Raw genomic sequence first — 19,761 nt, 5'->3', positions numbered from 1 at the left:
AAGGGAACATATATTTTGTTTTCATTTTCGTACATGTGCAGTGATATTTCTGCTGGTTTTATAGGCAAAAGTCTACATTTTCTGGGTACAGTATTGCATGAATATATTTGCATTTTCCACTGTTTTATGATTAAAGAAATATGCCATGAAATCAAAGTTTTATTTTTTATAGCTTAGAATACAGAAGACATAGAAGCTGTTATGTATGTGCAGATTTTTTTCTAATACAAAATTTAATTTTCTACAGCCAGTCATTGATTGCAGAACAAGGAGTAAGCAAGATTCATAGTGATGAAGTAATTATGACATGTGGAATGTGCCCCATGGTCCTCGCTTTTCTCACAAAAGCTGCAAAGAGACGGAAGTTTCATGTTATTGTTGCAGAATGTGCACCCAAGTACCATGTAAGTTCAGATTATTTTATTTGTGATGAATCTTACCCACTGTTAAAGATAGCTTTGTCTTTGCTGGCACAGGTGTTCAAAATGAAGGAGATTGCTTGGCTGACCTAAATTAACATGTTCTCCAAAAGGTGTCTTGAATGTTTAGTTCTTGTCAGTGTTCTTGAAATCATTTATGATGGTAGCTGGTACAGTATCCCTGTGGGTGCCAGGTGAATTATTAATACAGTGTAACAAATGTGTACCCAGTTTTATGAAGGTAAATTTTCAACAATTAGGTTAAGATATAGTAAATCTTAATGTGGAATACTAATATATATAGATTGTTTGATGTGATTTGTATATATTCATGAGTTCTTGAGATTTATAATTTGTTCCGACACGTAATACAAACCCTCAGTCCTTTGCATAAGGAATTACTTACAGCACCAGCTGGACCCATCATAAGATTCTAACAAGGTAGTTTGGTAGTAACTGCTTGTCCAATGGTCGGGAGTCCCGCCCAACTGGAGGTAAACATATTACTTTGCTTTCGGCCGCTGTTGGATGTAGACGTGTGTTCGCCTCTCTGACCGCCATCATCGTGAGATTTTCTTATGGTTTCATCAACGAAGCTGTTATTTTCAACTTTTCCTTGTATATTACTAGTGTGTGTGATCACTGTAAGTACTTATTGTTTTTTTTTTTTTTTTTTTTTTTTTTTTTTTTTTTTTTTTTTTTTGTGGTTTGCATCGGCAACCAGATAGTGTCATGCAAGCCCACGAAGACAAGAAGCCCCCTTGCCCCCCATTCAGCCGGAGAGTGTGCCCTGGTGTGGAGGGCTGTAAGTGTGGGGCCTTTAGGTCCACTGATGTTTTGGACCCCCATGTATTGTGCGCACAGTGCCGAGAGCTTGAGTGCTTTCGGGCCATACCATGTGATTTTTGTGTTTCCTGGTCGGAGGAGCAGTGGGAGCTCTATGAGAAGAGGAAGAAGCCATGTAAAGTCGCCAAGGTGTCATCGGAAAGCTCTCTCCCGACACCTTTGGTAGCTGACACGTCTTCCTTCTCCCCTCCTAGCCAGCTCCCGCGTATGGCTCTCTCCCTTTTGGGGACGTGTCCTGTACCACCTCTTCGTTTGATCTGTCAAGCGCAGAGGAAGTAGCGCAACACCCCGACCTTGAACTGTACTCGGGGTCTTCGGTCCGCTCAGGATGGGATCTTTCCCCCCTTGAGTGAACAGGACCCCCCCCCCCCCCCCCCCATTAACCCAACTGTCTTCCCCAGGTGTGTCTGCCTTCGCAGACACACAGGGGCTGTTGCAACATCTGTCTGCCCCAGTGACACATGGGACGGTGATGACGACTACCACCACCCTGTCAACACCAGTGACTACAGTGACCCCCTCAGCCGTTGTACAAGCCCCGCTGATGTTTGTGCCACGGAAGGAGATAGTTCCTTCGCCGCCTGGTTTTGCTGTCCTCGCCCCGGTCCCTGACTTTGAGTGCCCGAAGAGCTCCCCACTTGACCACCCACCAGTTCCTGTGCCTGTTCCTGCTGTCTCCGTTCCTGCCCGTGGTTGGGCTGCTGCTCACTTCTGCAGGTTCCTCCGGACAGGTGCAGTTGGGCCATGTTGCTACCGCAACTGCCCCAGCTCCATCCTGGATGGAGGATCTGTCGGTTGTCCTGAGGAAGCTGACGAAGAAGAAGTCCAGGAAGAAGAGGAAGGTGTTGTCGTCTTCTGCTGCCTCTTCCCCTTCGACTTCCAAGGCCCCACAGCTGAGGAAGAAGAAGGTTGCCTCCCCCAACCCCAAGAAGTCTCGCACAGAGACTTCTAAGGGTCTGTCCTGCTCTGGTGGGACAGGTGGATCTTCCGCTGGTCCTCCTGTTCCTTCGGGAACGGGGCCCGTCTCTTCTTCCCCAGGGAGGAAGAAGACGGGGACCGTAGTAGCTGGTACCTCTATTCCTGGTTCCAGAGGTTCCACCTCCAGACCAGGAACCGTCTCGGCCATTCGCTCGGGAGCGTCACCGCCACGAGAGCCTACGACCCTGGCTCGGTCCTTGGACCTAGCAGGTTGTATGCCCAAGTGGTTGGAGGAGACCACGAGGGGTCTGGTGAGGTTCTTCCTTCTGAAGGAAGAGTGTCACGAGAGGTGATCAGCCTGGATGGAACTGACGGTCTATCGCCTCAGGACGTGATCACCCCCGAGATACAGAGGTCCTTCGCTGAGGTCATCGCTCTGATTTGTCAGCACAACGACCTCGGGGAAGGATCGGTGGTTGCTCCCTCCGAACCTCCATCGAGGTTGGAGTTGTTCTGGGGACCTAAAAAGGAACCCAGAGTGACGGTGGGTTTACCCCGATCCACCTTGGCCGACAGTGTGCTGGGCCAGGTTGACGCTCTTATCTCTGGACAGGAGGGCTCGCTTAAGTCCAGGAGGTCGGACAAGCTGCTTCCCCCTCCTCTGCCTCGCCAGCGGTGTTTCCATGTGCTATTGGTGTACCCGTTACCAACCAAGCAGGTTGACCAGGAGATAACTAGGCTAATTCCAGAGGTGCCTCTCCGTCACCTGCTGGCTGAAAACCTCTGGTTTTCGCAGCAATAGGCATCGGCCCTGGAAGTGACTGCCATGGCAGCCTTCCAAGCAGTCACCTGGCTGGACCTGTGGCCCCTCATAGTGTCCAGAGTTGCAGCCTCTTCGGGAGTTATCGTTCCTGAGGAAGACTTGGCGTTCGGGAGACTGTGCCAGTCTGGAGGTAGGGCCATCTCCTACCTCGCCCACCAGACGGCCAACCCGGGGGCCAACCTGGTCCTGAGACGTCAGGACTCTGTCTTGGCTCAGGTGACCAGGGCGGCCGGTCGAGAAGTAACACTGGGTCTACGGAATGGACCGTTGCTGGGTTCCTCCTCTCTCTTTCCCAGAGAGATGGTGGACGCTGCGGTGGAAAAGCGGCACACTGATGACAGTGACCGCCTAGTACACCAGGCAGTCTCAGAGGCTTCTGGGCAGCCTCGAGCAACTGCAGACAAGCCTCGAAGCTTGGCTAGCTCTTCCTCTGCTTCCAAGACACTACCTTCGTTGTTGAGGTTGAGAGGAAAGACCCAGCCTTCGTCTTCTGCTTCGAGAAATGAGCGTCAGCCCTCCTCCAAGCCTCCTACTCCCGTGGGAGACCTGCCAAGCAGAAGCCGAAGAGAGGGAGATGCTAGGGACGGCGTTCCCCCTCTCCTGCTGCCAGAAGTTGGGGGGGCTGCCTGGCAAGCCATTGGGCAACTTGGCAGTGCTATGGAGCTGAGACCTGGGTAGTGGATGTTCTTCGGGAGGGATTCCTACTACCCTTCGAGTCGTGGCCACCCCTCACTTAGCACCCGGTCTGTCTGCAGACGTACGTTCCCGGTTCTGCCAGGGACGTAGCACTTCAGGAAGAAGTCAAGACCATGCTGAGCAAACGAGCTGTTGAGATCGTACGAGATCAGTCACCGGGTTTCTGCAGCCGACTCTTCCTAGAGGAGAAGTCTTCAGGGGGCTGGAGACCGGTGATAGATCTCTCTCCCTTGAACCGATTCGTTCGCCAGACTTGATTCAGTGCTTGATTCCATCAGGGAGAACGACTTCATGCTTTCGGTGGACCTGAAGGATGTGTATTTTCAAATACCCATCCATCAGTCCTCCAGGAAGTACCTCCGCTTTATCCTCGACGGGACGGTGTACCAGTTCAGGGCACTTTGTTTCGGTCTCTCAACTGCCCCACAGGTGTTCACACGAATGTTCACTCTGGTGTCGGCTTGGGCCCATTCGGTCGGGATACGTCTGATGAGGTATCTCAACAATTATGCCACGATCTGGGAATCATGGTGAATGTCGAGAAGTCAGATCTCGAGCCCAAGCAGAGGATAAAGTACCTGGGCATGCTGATCGACACGGTAGCAGCACGAGTCTTTCCCGCAGACTCGCAGATCAGGAGGTTCAGGGAGGCAGCCAGACGGTTCCTGTCTCAACGGGAACAGTCAGCTTAGCAGAGGCAAGTCGTGATCGGTCACTGGAGAAGTTAGTCCCTCATGGGCGTCTTCACCTGCGGTCTCTTCAGTGGAGGCTAAAAGAGTGCTGGTCACAGGCACGGGATCCTCAATCCTTCCTGGTTCCTCTCACGGAGGAAGTAAGGGAGGACCTGGCCTGGTGGCTAGACGACAAGAACGTCTTAATAGGAGTGCCCCTATGCACTCCCCCTCCGGAGACGCTGTTGTTCTTAGATGCATCGACCAAGGGTTGGGCCGCACACCTGGAAGAGTTGCTGGTTGCAGGAGTATGGAACCATAATGACAAGCACCTTCACATCAACTTCCTGGAACTCAAGGCTGCGTTCCTAGCACTCCAAGAGTTCCGGGAACGACTGATGGGACACTCAGTGGTGTTGATGAGCGACAACACCACGGTAGTGGCATACGTCAACAAACAGGGGGGCCTAGTGTCCCTCCCATTGCACCAGTTGACGATGCAGGTGCACGAGTGGGCCGCAGCTCACTCGCTAGAGCTATCAGCCAGATACATTCCAGGCAAGAGGAACGTAGTGGCAGACGAGCTCAGCCGCCAGAATCAGGTGATTGGGACCAAATGGTCTCTACACCCAGACGTGGTGGAAAGGCTCTTCGACCTGTGGGGGCGTCCAGTCGTATATCTGTTCGCCACCCGGCACAACAGAAAACTCCAGGTTTTCTTCTCAGTTGTGCCGGACCCATGGGCAGCTGCAGAGGACGCGTTCCAGCACCTGTGGGGCAACCTCATAGTGTACACCTTTCCCCCGTTCTTCCTGATTCGCAAGGTGATCAACAGAAGTGGACTCCAATGAAAGACAAACCCAAGACCGTATATTTGGCTCTTACATAGGACCTAGTTCTTGCTTGCTATTCATAAGAAACACGCTTGCCTCCCTCTCATGAATTGGCCCAGAGGTCTGACCACTGATCTTGCAGTGCACACTCCGATCAGTTGGACAGAGGCTAGGTTCCCCCCCCCTTTGCTCTTACGACCGGGGAGGGAACCCAGGTTGGGTGAACACCAGTCTGTTCACATGACTCAGATTCCACCCACCAATAAGCGAGTCTTCCTTATGTAAAGGACTAAGGGTTTGTATTATGTGTCGGAACAAATCACAATTTTGACTTAAATTGTATTTTTCCTAACTCCTTGTGTAAAGGACCTCAGGTTTGTGTAGTTAGGAAGAATACAATTTAAGTCAAAATTGTGATATTGATAATGACACACATAAAGTAAATATTTTTTTCATATGAGTGTTAGTTTGTAAAAAGTTTTTCACTAGCATTTATAATAAAAGAATAGATTTTTATTTTGACACGCTAGAACTTACGGCATTTATCTCGCAAATATAACAAATAGTATGATTTTTTAGTTATTTGCTCACAGTTCTGTGGATTTATTAAAGTCTTCATAGATGGTGGACATGTCATATGTAAGTTTCAGCTTCTTATTAATAGAGCACTTCATAATGGATGTCTTGCTTGGTTGCTTGAAGAATTCCTAAGTAAGTTTGAATGTACCATAATTTATTACTTGTTCTATTTAAGTTTGACTTTGATAAGTAACACAAGAATTTGATTGACTATTTATTTATTCATCTGTTGTGACTGGGTATTTCACACGTTGGTGTTGTACATATATATAAATTATTTATAATAACTTTTACAGTAAGACATCAAAATGTTTTATGATGGTTACAGTGTGACAGCTGAATGATAGAATATAATGGATTGTCTGATTCTGGACAGATAGTTATCGCTTGTCATCTGTCCTCCTTGTTTTCTTCCCACCTAGGTTTCTAACTTCTTTAACTGTAATATATGGAAGTGTAACTAACTTTTGTAATATATGGAAGTGTAACTAACTGTAATATATGGAAGTGTAACTAACTTCTTTAACTGTAATATATGGAAGTGTAACTAACTCATCATGTTAAATTATTTCATAGTTGAAATACACCTGTAATACCTGTAGTAATTTAATAATAATAATAATGTGTTTTTTGCTCTTTTGACATCAGTTTTCATTCTTGTATACTTACATACATTCCTATTAATTTGTACAGGGTCACAAGATGGCTAAAGCCCTTTGCTCCGCTGGTATCCAAACTACACTTATCCAAGACTGTGCAGTATTTTCCATGATGTCCCGAGTGAATAAGGTTATCATTGGCACCAAAACAGTTCTTAGTAATGGAGGAATCAAGACCTTTGTTGGTGCTGCACCTTTAGCTTCAGCTGCACGATTTTATTCTGTACCAGTAAGTTATAGTAAACTGGATTTTGTTCCATATAGTTATATTAGTAAAATAAATATATTGAGCTTATATGAAAGGCACATGTTAAAAATTATTTTGCCTTTTAATTAATATTAAAGGATTAGAATTAGTACTGAAATTATGAGTTATATTTTGCTGTTATTGTGTTCATCAGTGCTTAAATTCTAATTTTAAAAGTTGGTTTTGGAATAATAATGAATTTTACATGCCATTGGTTAAAAATGTAACCTTAATAGTTTTGAGTGATATACTTTACTGGCCAACTGCATGTAAAGTTTATATCAAATACAGTTTGTATTTTAAAAAATATTAGAAAAAAAAATTGTCTGAAATATCATGTGGTTTCTAAGCTTTTCTACCTATTTAGGACAGAAATCTTTAGTAGTAAAAAAAATCTTGAGAAATTTTAATTGTTTACTCCAGTTCTTTATAGATTATGTATTATATGTAACTATCAGTTGATTTAGATAAATGAGTTTCACCTCAAAACCATCAATGACTATAGCCTGATTTCTGGTGTTCTCAAATTTGTCATGTTAGATGGACAGCCTATGCTGTCACACACTTTCAGAATGCTATCGTTTCTGACCCTTAATGGATACAGTAATTTTATCTGGTCAGTTGGTTATAAACATCATTTGTCATTGTCAGGAGAAATATTTAGGGTGTGTTTGAAGTTTCTTCAAAAAGTAAATTGGTACTTGAGTGGTAATTCTTTGTTTATAAAAAGGTTCATTGACATGTAAAAGAAACTTTACTAACTTTTGTGTAATCTATATTTTTATACATTCAACTTACCTGTCAGATATATACATAGCTATTACTCCGTCGTCCGACAGAAATTCGAATTTCGCGGCACACGCGGCAGGTAGGTCAGGTGATCTACCCCCCCGCCGCTGGGTGGCGGGAATAGGAACCATACCCGTTTTCTAATTCATATTTTTTCTGTCGCTTGGAATGTAAACAACGTTTGCAGTTCCTCCTGATGGATTTTCGTGTTTCATCGCCATCGATCGTCTGGGCTAACTTTTACAGGGAAGTAATGGATCTTTGGTTCGGCATACGCTTTTGTTAACTTTTAGAATTTTTTGATAAAATTAACTTCGAAAATTTAGAAGATTAGTGACGTGTAACTACCGAAGTTTTCGGTAGACACTCATCCACTTTCACGAAAGTGAATTACGTATACTTTCATGAAAGGGAATTACTTATATTTATTCATTAATACAAATAAGTGTTAGAGTTTGATTGAGGAAATGTATATCTTTCTTCCTAGTTGGGGAAGTCAGAAAAGTAACTATCCTTTAGAACCTTTATTAGCTCTTGTGTTAACGAGCAATTATAGTAGTAACAGTACTAGTAGTTTTTGCATCCTCATCACCTTCTTACTCCGCAGAATCTACAATATCATATTTGCAAATTGTAGACTTTGGATATAGTTCAAATGCGAACTCTTAGAACGTAAGAAGTGAATATAGTGTTCCCCCATTACAATGGAGGGTGCGTCTGATCGGCTCTGTCTTGCTCTCAGGTCTAGACCTCTTCCAAGCTCACAAGCCCAGAGGAGAAGGAATGTCGAAAACCGTAAGGAGGTTTCAGAGAATCCCCACTGGTCAGGCGTCCCCTCGGCAGGTTCTGTAGAGCGTCCCAGACTGCCAGGGATAGCCATTGGAAAGGCATCCTAAAACAGTGTTTCTCCCTTTTTATGCCTACGGTTCCTCGATGGATAGAAGAACTTCAAATGAATGAAATTGGCGAAGATCCTCGTATAATGCCTTCTGGTAGAATTATTCAAAATGAGAATGACATTAATCGATCCACCTTTCGGAATCAGGCGACGATTTAGCGCCTTCTAATATTAGAGATCATTCGATAACATTTGTGATAAAGTCGTTGTTCGAACATTTTTTTTTTCGCAACTAGACGACAGCGCTATCCCATGGGGGTATGAAATTGTTATTTCAACATAAAATTCCCCATCGGTGCATTTTTAGATATAAATCTATTATGATGAGAACAATTTAGATTGTTTGTCAATCGAATGAATTATATGGATCTCGTTGAGTGATAAAGCATATATGTATGACTTTTAAGCTTCTAGCTCCTACCATGCTTAGGACAAATCGCCTTAGGACTACGGTATGGCAAGGCATAGACACATACCGAAATTCATGCTATAATGGTCAAGTGAAATCCTTACAAAATTTCCTAAATTATACGGTTTACCTTAATGTAACAGTATTATAGAGGATTCTATTACGCTAGAGTATGAGTTATATGATGCTATCGTGTCTTCGAGAAGTGATCGGAGAAGCATATCTTTATTGGTGGATTGAGAGTAGGATAGAACATTTTTCTTCGTGTTAGAAGAGGTTTCCATGAATTACCAGTACCCTTCTAGGACTTTCCTAGGAAGGAATAGGTTTAAAAGAATTGTTTAGACGACACCTGTTTAGTTTCTAGACTTGTCGAAGTCTCGTTAGCTTAATTATGCTTATATAAAAACTTCCTGAAGTTCGATAATAATTTATAAGATTCCTTTATTTAATGGAGTAACTGGCAACTCTGGAAAGGGAAGGCCGGACTGCTTTCGCTTTGAAGACCAACGCAGTCGCAGTACCATCTTGTTCTCAGTCGAGAGAGGTCGTTTACAGCTCTCTCTCCTGCGGAATGGGATAACTAACTGTATCTCTTCCCTACATTCGTGGTCTTAGCCTCGGATTGAGGGAATACTGAAGCTATCATAAATAAAATAGTAGTCTGCCTTTTGTTAGGAATCTTTCAATAAGAAGGATATTACAACCTTTCAATGCTGTTTACCGTAGGTAACATGATTAAAGGATTCTAATGCAGCAGAACATGATATTATTTAATGCACTCATACGTACAAAAGCATGGCTTATTAGAATACATACTTAGTGAGAAGAGAGATGTAATAGAGATTCACTTCAAGACTACGGTATGGTTAAGTCTTTCGAGAAAGGACGCAACCGTATTTAGAATCGGATATTGCGCAGAAGTTGTATGAGTCTGATGGGAAACATTCTTTTAGTGGGAAATGGTTTCCCTGAATGGATTATACTACGTATATAAAAGATTTTCATAATAGGAACGGAATTAACATATGAAAGGATGTCGGGTACCATAAAGACACAGATGTTCTGGCACATAACAAAGATAATTAGTAGGAGGCGCCAGCCTGGCGCAGGTTGCGCCATCCTGGCGCAAGTTGCGCCACCCTGGCGCAAATTGCGCCAGCTTGGTGCAATAAGCCTAGAGCACCATCCAAAATATTTCTCGTTTGAGCGAGTTATTAAATGAAAGCAATGCAAGAATTTGCGAGTCCGTGAGAACCTCGATTGACGATAATAACTGTTAAAGTATGTCTAACATTTATTGCAAAGAGTTGTGAGAACCTGCGAGAAGTCTTCTTCATAGATCTCTTAGCAAGAAGACGACGAACAGTCTTCCTGTAGACTGCTTCCTTTTCCTCAAACCATGCCATAAGGAATCATAAGCGCCAGCCAGACGCCTGGCTCTAACTAGAAAATAATTAGTTAATAGATATACCTTAGAGCAAATTATGCTTTCCTACATAGAGCTGGGAAGTTACTCAGTCCCTCGCACTGGAGTGGTCCTTCTCGTTCAAAAAAAAAAAAAAAGGGGGGGGGGGGGATACGGAAGAATTAACCGAGGAAAGAATAATTCCCCTTCCGATATACTCGTATTAGAGGAAAATTGAGAAGAAACATCCAACTATGGAAGTACTGTAGAATTATAGGATTCTTACAGCACCTCTTCTTATTTTGATATCGAGATTTCCTGACCAAGGTTGCAAGTAATAGGCCATAAAGGCTCCAGCCAGGCTTTAACCAGGCGATTGGCGCCAACCAGGCGCGAGCGCCAGCAGGCGCAGGCGTTTCGCCAGGCGCGAGGCGTCACCAGGCTGCGAGCGCCAGGCTTTAACCAGGCGGCGAGGCGTCAGCCAGGCGCGAGGCGTCAGCCAGGCGCGAAGCGCCAGCCAGGCGCAAGACATCAGGATCTCCAAGAGTTTCCTCTTTGAGAACTGACACAAGATCAGTTTTTTCCTGACAGGGACACAAGTTGTCGCACAGGCGGCCGTGGCCCTTGTCAGGATTAACTGAAATTGCGGAAGTCTCTAACAAGAACAGACTTCTCATGTCAGGTAATATAGTGGTCGCGTGAGCGACTTCTTTCCTGGCAAGAGGAATTGTTTTGGGAGAAACTCTTTTTGCCAGATCAACCCTCTACTGACAAATATTCTAGATATCGCACAGGCGAACGTAGTACGTGTCAGGATAAGTGGGTTCTTCTGCTTTATAGACCTTTACATGGTGAAGAGAACTGATATCTTTAGAGGTCTCTCGCTTTCCTCAACCTTATGAGACAAGTGATAGAAAATATATCGGACTCATAAGTTAATCTGGGTGCAGGTTTTAGAAAGACCTTGGCAACCCCTTTTTTATTGCACGTTTCGGCTAGTCCCTTGAACCATGCAGCTCCTCTTTCTCCTCTTTCATTGTTATTAACAGGATGGTATATTATCCTACTCCTATGTAAACATATAACAAGGGAGACCTTGTAATGTTTTGGTACTGGAAAAGACTCGTAGGAGCTCTCAGTATTGGGTGAGAGGCGCTTTCAAGTATCTGAACCGTACATTACGGCCTGATGTCCTAGGATAGGAATCTTGAATGATTCTCCTCGATCCTTGATCAGTTAGTAGGAGAATAGGATAATAATAATTTGTTTTGCAGAATAACGATGATAGAATTTTTCCATTCTCTCGTTGCCCAGGCACGAGGACAGGAAGAAAGAATATAAGAGAGAGGTAGCAATATACGCCATCTTTACGTTATAGAAAGGGGGAATAAAATTTAGTCTTTTTCCCCTAAAAGATAAACTCTTTACAGAATGTAAGACAAAGGGCGTCAAAGAAAGAGAAGATATATGTTATGCCTCATTTTAGACTTAGAGAGGTTGGATTCTCAGAGGTCACATTCTTCTCACAGCAGGTTTTGGAAGTCTTTTCCAAGACAGTCTGAATATTCTTTCAGCATCTATTTTAAATGGACCTTAACAACCTATCCACTCTGAGTCTGTCTGCGTGCAGACTGACCAGAATTGGACATGAATGAGAGGATGTTTCAAGGTAAATGACAGTAGTCATGGATAAGATATATAATTACTGCAGATAGTGCTTGAGGGAATGAGGAAACTGTCCTCCTCCGATACCTCTGTGAACCACATAGCGGTTTTTTCTTCCCTTTCAGAGGGAAGAATTACCTTTGTATATATCTGCTATCAAAGAATGCAGTAAAAGGCTATACTCTGTCTCTATAAAGGGAATTGGAGATAGCAGAGCATTAAGATTTTCGGAATCTTACACAATACCTCTATACGACAAGACTTGGAGATCTTATAGTTACAATGGGATCCTATTTGGGCCTCAGATTCCGTGTTCTGACAAGATGGAACTGCTGCTCATCAATGTTTCTCTTGGTACTAATCGACCAAAAGGACGAGTGAGATTTTGGGCTTGGAATCTGGAATCAAATTCTAGAAAGACTCGGCAATGGGTTCCTGCCGGCATGGTATGTTTGGCAAAAGAACTATAACCTTTTATTCCTGGATCAACGCTTTCAGATAAAGGATTCGTTGTCCAGGCAATGTATTTACGTTGGTATCTACAAAAGAAGATAAGGTTTAAACGTTTGCTGACAGAGTCTTTGGAATACGATGAGGGCTCAAAACTACTTCCCAGAAGGTTCGAAGAGATATATTTAAAGAGCTAGAAATCGGGAATCCTCCCAATTTCAGCTCAGAGTCTCCTTAAACTTCCAGGCTCTTTCCCTGCCTTCGTGCAAGGATAGGGAAGATTTTGCAACGAGAGAACTCGTCAACATGTAGGAAGAGTGCTCGTTAGCAACTGAAGTATCAAGTATGATCCTCCTCGGAGGAAGACTGGTCTCTCGGACTATTAGATTTCCTATCGTCTACTGGATGTAGCCGACTAAAATTACCTCCCCTTGTTGCAGATTCGGACAAAGTAGCGCCAATCAGGCGCCAAATGCCAAACAGGCGTAAAGACGCCAGAGCAAGACAGTCCAAATAAACACTGTCATTGTCTGATGAGGAGAAGGAGTAGGCCTCCAATCTGGCGCAGATGTGCTAGAGGCGAATAAATCAGGCAAATAAAGTGTCCGAGGTGGACATCGCCAGTTTTCATCGAGAGACTTAACAAGCTCAATCTCCAGCAAGTGGGGAGAAGTCAGCCAGGCGCGAGGAGCCAGCCAGCGCGAGGCGCCAGGCAAGCAAAGCACCAGCCAGATGCGAGGCGCCAGCTAGGCGCTAGACGCCAGGGCAGGCGCGAGACGCCAGCAGGCGCGAGGCGCCAGCCAGGCGCGAGAAGCGCCAGGCAGGTGCGAGGCTCCAGCCAGGCGCGAGGCTCCAGCAGGCGCGAGGATCCAGCAGGCGCGAGGGCTGCAGCCAGGCGCGAGGCTCCAAGCAGGCGCGAGGCTCCAGCAAGCGCAGAGGCGCCAGTCAGGGGCGAGGCGCCAGGCTCTAGCCAGACGCGAGTGAGGCGCCAGCCAGGCGCGAGACGCCAGGCAGGCGCGAGGCGCCAGGCAGGCGCGAGGCGCCAGCCAGGGGCGAGGCGCCAGGCAGGCGCGAGGCGCCAGCCAAGCGCAAGCCAGGCTCTGGGCTTCATCCAGAAGAGATCTGTTGCAAAGAAAGCCCTGGTCTTCTTTGGAAGAGTGGAATCTCTAAAGCACTTCTTGAGTAACTTGATGTTTCCTTCAAACAGCTAAGAATTAAAAGCGCTTGAAGTGCGAGCTTTTAACAATTCTTGTTCTTTCCATAACAGTATGTCGTGAGAGTCATATTAGCTGTAATAACGGGAGATGCAACTCTGTGTTGACTTCTCTTTGCACGAAGGAGATCAAGTGGGCCTATGAGAGATCCTTCTCTCTTTGTTATACGTGTCCACGGATGCGTTGCTGGGATAGGGAGCCGACACTGATCCTTAACTAGTGAATTGAAATTTTTTTTTAATTTTAACATAAGTGTATTATTTTCTGGGGTTATTTAAAATGAGTTTGGGGATAGCTCTTTTCAAATTAAGCACAAACCCTCGTGTTAGGATCAGGTGATCGGGATCGGTGTTGTGTTCCTTAAATTATGCCAATAGGCATTGGTGTATTGTCATGTAAGTGGATGAGACCCCATTGACAAATGACCACTAGATTCTGTCAAGTAAGTGGATAAGACCCCATTGACAGATCTACAAGAACTCTTAGCCATAGGTCACATCCTCGCTGAGGCTCTTGAGACGAAGCAGACCACTAGCAATAGCTAGGAAGTCGACCCTTCGTCTAAACACATAGGAACCAAGGTTTTATTTATTTATTACCTACAACGTATGTTGTTTACCTGTCTATTCAGTAATACCTGTCTTTTACCCTCCACCAATGGTGTGAATCAGCTATGTATATATCTGACAGGTAAGTTGAATGTATAAAAATGATATTGTTATGATACAATAAAGTTTTATATATACTTACCTGGCAGATATATACAATTAAATGGCCCACCCAGCCTCCCCTCAGGAGACAGCTGGAAGAAAAAATATGAATTAGAAAACGGGTATGGTTCCTATTCCCGCCACCCAGCGGCGGGGGGGTAGATCACCTGACCTACCTGCCGCGTGTGCCGCGAAATTCGAATTTCTGTCGGACAACGGAGTAATAGCTATGTATATATCTGCCAGGTAAGTATGTATAAAACTTTATTGTATCATAACAATATCATTTTTATTGTTATACGTAATTTCTTAAAAGTCTCTTATTTACTGGTTTACTATATGTGTCACATTAGAAGTGTTATTTATAACAAATATCTCTGCATTAGGCCTAACTGATTGTTTTATATGTTCTCAGCTTTATGTTTGTACACCAACATACAAGTTCAGTCCCATAGCCTATGAGGAGGTAAACCACTATGGAAGTGGAACGTTAATTCTTCCAAAAGACTTCAACTTACCTTCCTCCATTAATGTTGTGTCTGCTCAGTTTGACTATGTCCCTCCAGAAAATGTAACAAGTTTCATCACAAATAAGTAAGTAGTCAAAATTTTCTTTTTCAACATAATGGATCATACTACATACATTCATGTTTATGTTGACTGGTATAAACCAGCATATTTTTGTAATTATTGATACCATTAAAAAATATTTACTTCTCAGTTACCTTATTGCATGATACAACAGGGAACAAGAGTTTTATTTTGTTGCCATGGTAAATAATTTATAGTTTAATGTGGTGGTAGTTTTGTTGTGACAAGCAACCTTTGTTGCAGCTTTTAGATGGTATACAATATACCATAAAATCCCATGAACTTGAATGAGAAGGGAATTTGAATTGTTGATGGTCCCTTCGAATAACACTGATTTTATCTGTATATTCGCCCAAAATGAATACTGTATGAAAAAAAAATTTTAAAGCAACAATTCAGATTTGATATAGATTTTGGCAGAAGTGTAATGCTTTTAATCAGATTTTTTCATGTCAAAATGTCTTTCTTATAAACTGTCTCTTTCCTTCATATTTAAATCAGTATGTAGTTACAGCATTGGAATGAAATCGGAAGAGTATTATGTTCAAATTTTCGGTATAGAACAATGCTGTACTAAAAGTGGACCATATTTATATGTGCATTACAGTACAGTATATGATATAATATGCACCTCAGTATGCTTAATATTCACAGCGGTAATATCACTACAGGTATCCTGTATGATTCAATACTACATTATGTTTTATTGTTTATTGCTAAGTACCTATACTTCTCTGGTATTTATGTTTGAAAGAGTGCCTAGGTATAAGTTTTTTGTGGTATACATAAGGACCAGAAGCTGTAGAAAGGTGAATCTTGTGTTTCCTTAAAATTCAGTACTAATTAGTCAATAACATCCATATTGTCAAGTCGTATTACTTGGGCTACCTTTTGTTGTTCTCACAGCATCAATAACCTCGTTGTTGCAAGGCCAGCAAGAACTAATTAATCAATTTTGTTGTTTTCTTTCTTTAGAAATCCAATTTCTAAGGTCAGATATCCACAGTGCATAATTTCAAAGACTTTTGGCTAGTCATCTTAGAATAATATAGTATAGATGTATATGATTGTTTGGTAAAAAATACCATGTAAGTATGTATTTTAAAAAGTAAATCATAACAGACTTAAATGAGCTGTGTAACTCTGCTTTTCTGTTTTAGCTGTTGGTGAATCAATCATTAGGTTTCTATTAAATTGAATTGCAAAAAAATTTAGTTTTTTTGTGTTTTAATCATTGTTAGAAAACTGCCATAATCTGAGGTTGGACAAATGTTAATGTGTGCAGGTATTTTTTTTCAAACTATTTTGAAGTAAATGAGTTTCATTACTTACTAAAGTTGTTCCTTTGCAGCCGAGGAATCGCTCCATCATATGTTTATCGACAACTGAGTGAACTTTATCAACCTTCGTCTTATGATTTGTAGTAAATTTGATAATGTTTCTTTCTATTATATGTCTACGTCTTATTTGCAATAAGAAGCAGACAATAGCTGTACGAAGTAAAGATCTTTTATGCTTTTTGGTTAAAAAGTTGTACATCTGTTTAGGTGATGAGAAGTATTTCAGAACAGTTTAATGGTAATAGCATTTCTGATAATCTACCCATTTGTAAGAATTGAAAAAAATTGGTTTGTTTTCTTAGAATTTATAACACATACTCGAATTTTCCTCTTGCTCATTGACAAAATGAGAGTCATAATCATTTTAAATCTTCAGACTGTATTTTTATTACCATTCTGACAAGTAATAAAGTTCATAGTTTTGATTTTTTGTTTATCCTTGCATTCTTAAGAGTAAGGCTTTGAAAATATATATAAGTGGAGGTAAAACGAAAGATCAAACCTTTTGCATTAATGTAAGTTTTTACTAAGAGGAAGATGGCTGATAATTTGCCTTTGATTCACCAAACTTTGTAGCACCAACTTTGTTTTGCATTATACAACCTCAAATCTGCAGGAATAAATGCAATACCATTTCATTCTTTGGAAAGATGAAATGGTATAGCATTTAGGTTGATTGGAACTAAGTACGGTATGTTCCTAGCATGAGTAAAATGAAAAGTAGTTACATCACTGTGATTCACCTCTGTGGCGCGATCGGTATGTTCTTGTCCCCCACCTCGGTGGCTACAAGTTTGATTCTCAGGTATTCTACTTAGGTGTGAGAGATGTGTATATCTGGTGATAGAAGTTCACTCTCGACGTAGTTTGTTAGTCACGTAAAGCCGTTGGTCCCGTTGCTGAATAACCACTGACTGATTCCAAACAGTGTAAAAACACTAACTTTATTATAGTAAATGTGAGAAAAGGTCTCCAGATGGATGGTATTAGGAAGTGAGAGAAATATGTTTACACAATACTTATCATTGTTGCTAGGTCTCTCATCTGCAGGGGAGTAAATACAGAATTAAAGATTAATGCACAAGTGAATCTTTTAATACAAGATGCAATTGGAGTGATGTCTGAAGTCATTGTAGATTTTTCTTGGGGGCAGGTGGGCCAAAGGTTTAGAACTTAACGTATGGTTATGGTGGCGAGTGAAATGACCCCTATTAGCTGGGGTAGGGTGACCACTGTAACGGGCCTCCCATCCCCCCCCCAATTTTTTATTTTTTTTTTATTTTCACATTTGAAGCCATATAAAATCCACCTTGGATTTAATTCTATTATTATTATTTCAAAGGCTAGGTGTCCAAACCAAGTCTTGGAGGGGCCACTTTCCACAGCCAAATGATGCCCCTGCCTGAAGTGAATGCAGTTCAGAACTAGTGAAGTGAATGTTTTGAGGATTTATTAAATGTGGAAGGTGGAATTGAGGCAGAGCTGAATGATGCGAGAGTGATGAGCATCAGAATAAGTCTAAAGCGCCTCAGTGGCGTGGTTGGTATGGTGTTGGCGTTCCACCTCGGTGGTGGCGAGTTCGATTCTCTGCCATTTCCAATGAGGAGAGAGATATGTGTATTTCTGGTGATAGAAGTTCACTCTCGACGTGGTTTGGAAGTCACGTAAAGCCGTTGGTCCCGTTGCTGAATAACCGTTGGTTCCATGCAACGTAAAAACACCATACAAACAAAACAAACAATAAGTTTGAAAATGCTTATAGAAGGGCTTTAACAATGTAAGAACGGTAACTTAAGGCTGAAGAGTGGAATGACACCAAGAGTTGATGGCATTACTAAGAGACTACAGTATGGTGGTGATAATTTGACTGAAAGGCTGACCAATATTTGTAAAGTATGTTTCAACGAGGAGAATGTTAAAAGAAAAAATTGGTTAACAATTATTTGTTTAAAGATAAATGTGGTTAAAGGCTACTACAGTGCACTGTAGGCATTACTTGGCAGCATGTCTTCAGCCCTTAGCTGCAACTTCTTTCCTTTATATTGCTGTAGTACCTCCTTTCATATTCTCTTCCATCTTACCTACTTCCCAACCTCCTAACAATTGATTCATAGTGCAACAGCAAGATTTTCCTCCTGTTACACCTTTCAAACCTTTTACTGTCCATTTCCGTTTCAGCGTTAAATAACCGCATAGGTCCCAGTGCTTGGTTTTTGGCCTAAATTCTATAGTCAGTTCAGTTATAAGCACATATATAGGATTACTTAAGTTACTCTCACACTTTGCCAGTTAAAGGACAATGTATAATAAATTGGTGTTCCTGTAAATTTGTATCCTACTCACCATGTTCATATCATCTTACAAAAAACCATAAGTCTGTTAAGAGTTCAACACGGCGGTACAAGTTAGAGTGACTTCAATATAGGTGGTGCGAATTTTTGTAGTATATCGTACCGGGAACGGTGATGGTAAGATTTTGACAGAAAGTAAGACAGTTGGCAGCATAATTGAAAAGGGAAGAAGCCTACAGGTACAACACAAATGGAGACACACTACATATACGTAAACTCAAATATTTAACACTATAGATACCAAAGATTACAGTGCTCAGTAGATGTACACGCACGTACATGCATTGGGTGTAATGGGAAAAATCTTCTTTTAATTATTAGTGATTTATTTAGGAATTGATTCATCATCCTTCTCTTATATCTTTGCACTGCTGTTGTAAAAATGATTGGAACTGTGAAATGTTTTCGTTTTTGTTGTGGACACGAGTGTGGCAGTGTAGCCAGTCCCTTGTTTTGTTTTCTTTCGCTTTGAGTATGTGAGTGCTGTCCTGAGTATTTCGTCTGCATTTTGGTAACGCCAAAAAGACCAAGTAAGGATCACGAATGCTTTCATGTGAGGAGAACGTCAACCGGTCCATCCTTCATTTTGGCTATTTCACCAAGTTATTAATACAAATGATTCTCTCTCCCTTGCAAGGGATCTAGTCCAGGAGTTCTGAAGACTAGGTAAATTAACCAAGTCCATGAGACTAGGCCTGGGAGAAATTTGGCATGATGTAACAAGTAATAAAGAAACAAGCTGAGTACCAGGAATTTTCTTCAATACCCCTAAAATGGAAATCAGCACTTCAGTTGCCTCCCAGTGGGAAGACATCACCTGGCCTCATCAGTAATAAGACCCATACACACAAGGAATATCATGTAATAGCAGGTAGGAAAGGCCTACCCTATTTCCCAGGAAGCGTAAACGTCAGTCTTCATACCCACCGTGTCAACTATGACACTACCATTCTCCGACCCCTGTCTCCAGGCAAGAAGACTGACAACAGTGCATATGTATACTAATATTATTATTCTTATTCTCGTATCTTAATGTCATGGTGAGGGAATAATCCTCCCGTGACATGGGTACGTTCATTCATACATAAATACAAAATTAGTTCACATACGAAATTACTATATTATAAGCATGAATACATGCTTGTGTGAATTTTAATATTGTGCTTATGTACTATGGTTATGTTAAATGTATGCCTACATAAACTAATTGTGAATACTTATTAATGTGCGTGTGTACGCTCGCGC

At 42.3% G+C, this 19,761-nt stretch overlaps 1 protein-coding gene across 1 annotated transcript in view; it reads left to right on the top strand.

Annotated features, from left to right (window-relative positions):
- Window positions 1-16,590, top strand: part of LOC135204162 (translation initiation factor eIF2B subunit beta-like) — a 31,554-nt gene extending 14,964 nt beyond the window's left edge. Inside the window, exons 5-8 of the mRNA XM_064234205.1 lie at window positions 248-404; window positions 6,479-6,673; window positions 14,650-14,828; window positions 16,177-16,590. Coding sequence (XP_064090275.1) covers window positions 248-404; window positions 6,479-6,673; window positions 14,650-14,828; window positions 16,177-16,249 — 604 coding nt within the window. The 3' untranslated portion in view covers window positions 16,250-16,590. The remainder of the gene's footprint in view (window positions 1-247; window positions 405-6,478; window positions 6,674-14,649; window positions 14,829-16,176) is intronic.
- Window positions 16,591-19,761: the final 3,171 nt, after the last annotated feature.

This window comes from Macrobrachium nipponense, chromosome 44 (assembly GCF_015104395.2).
Source record: "Macrobrachium nipponense isolate FS-2020 chromosome 44, ASM1510439v2, whole genome shotgun sequence".
Taxonomy (NCBI): Eukaryota; Metazoa; Arthropoda; class Malacostraca; order Decapoda; family Palaemonidae; genus Macrobrachium; species Macrobrachium nipponense.
The sequence above is the reverse complement of the archived record's forward strand: the minus strand, read 5'-3'. Positions and strand labels throughout refer to the sequence as shown.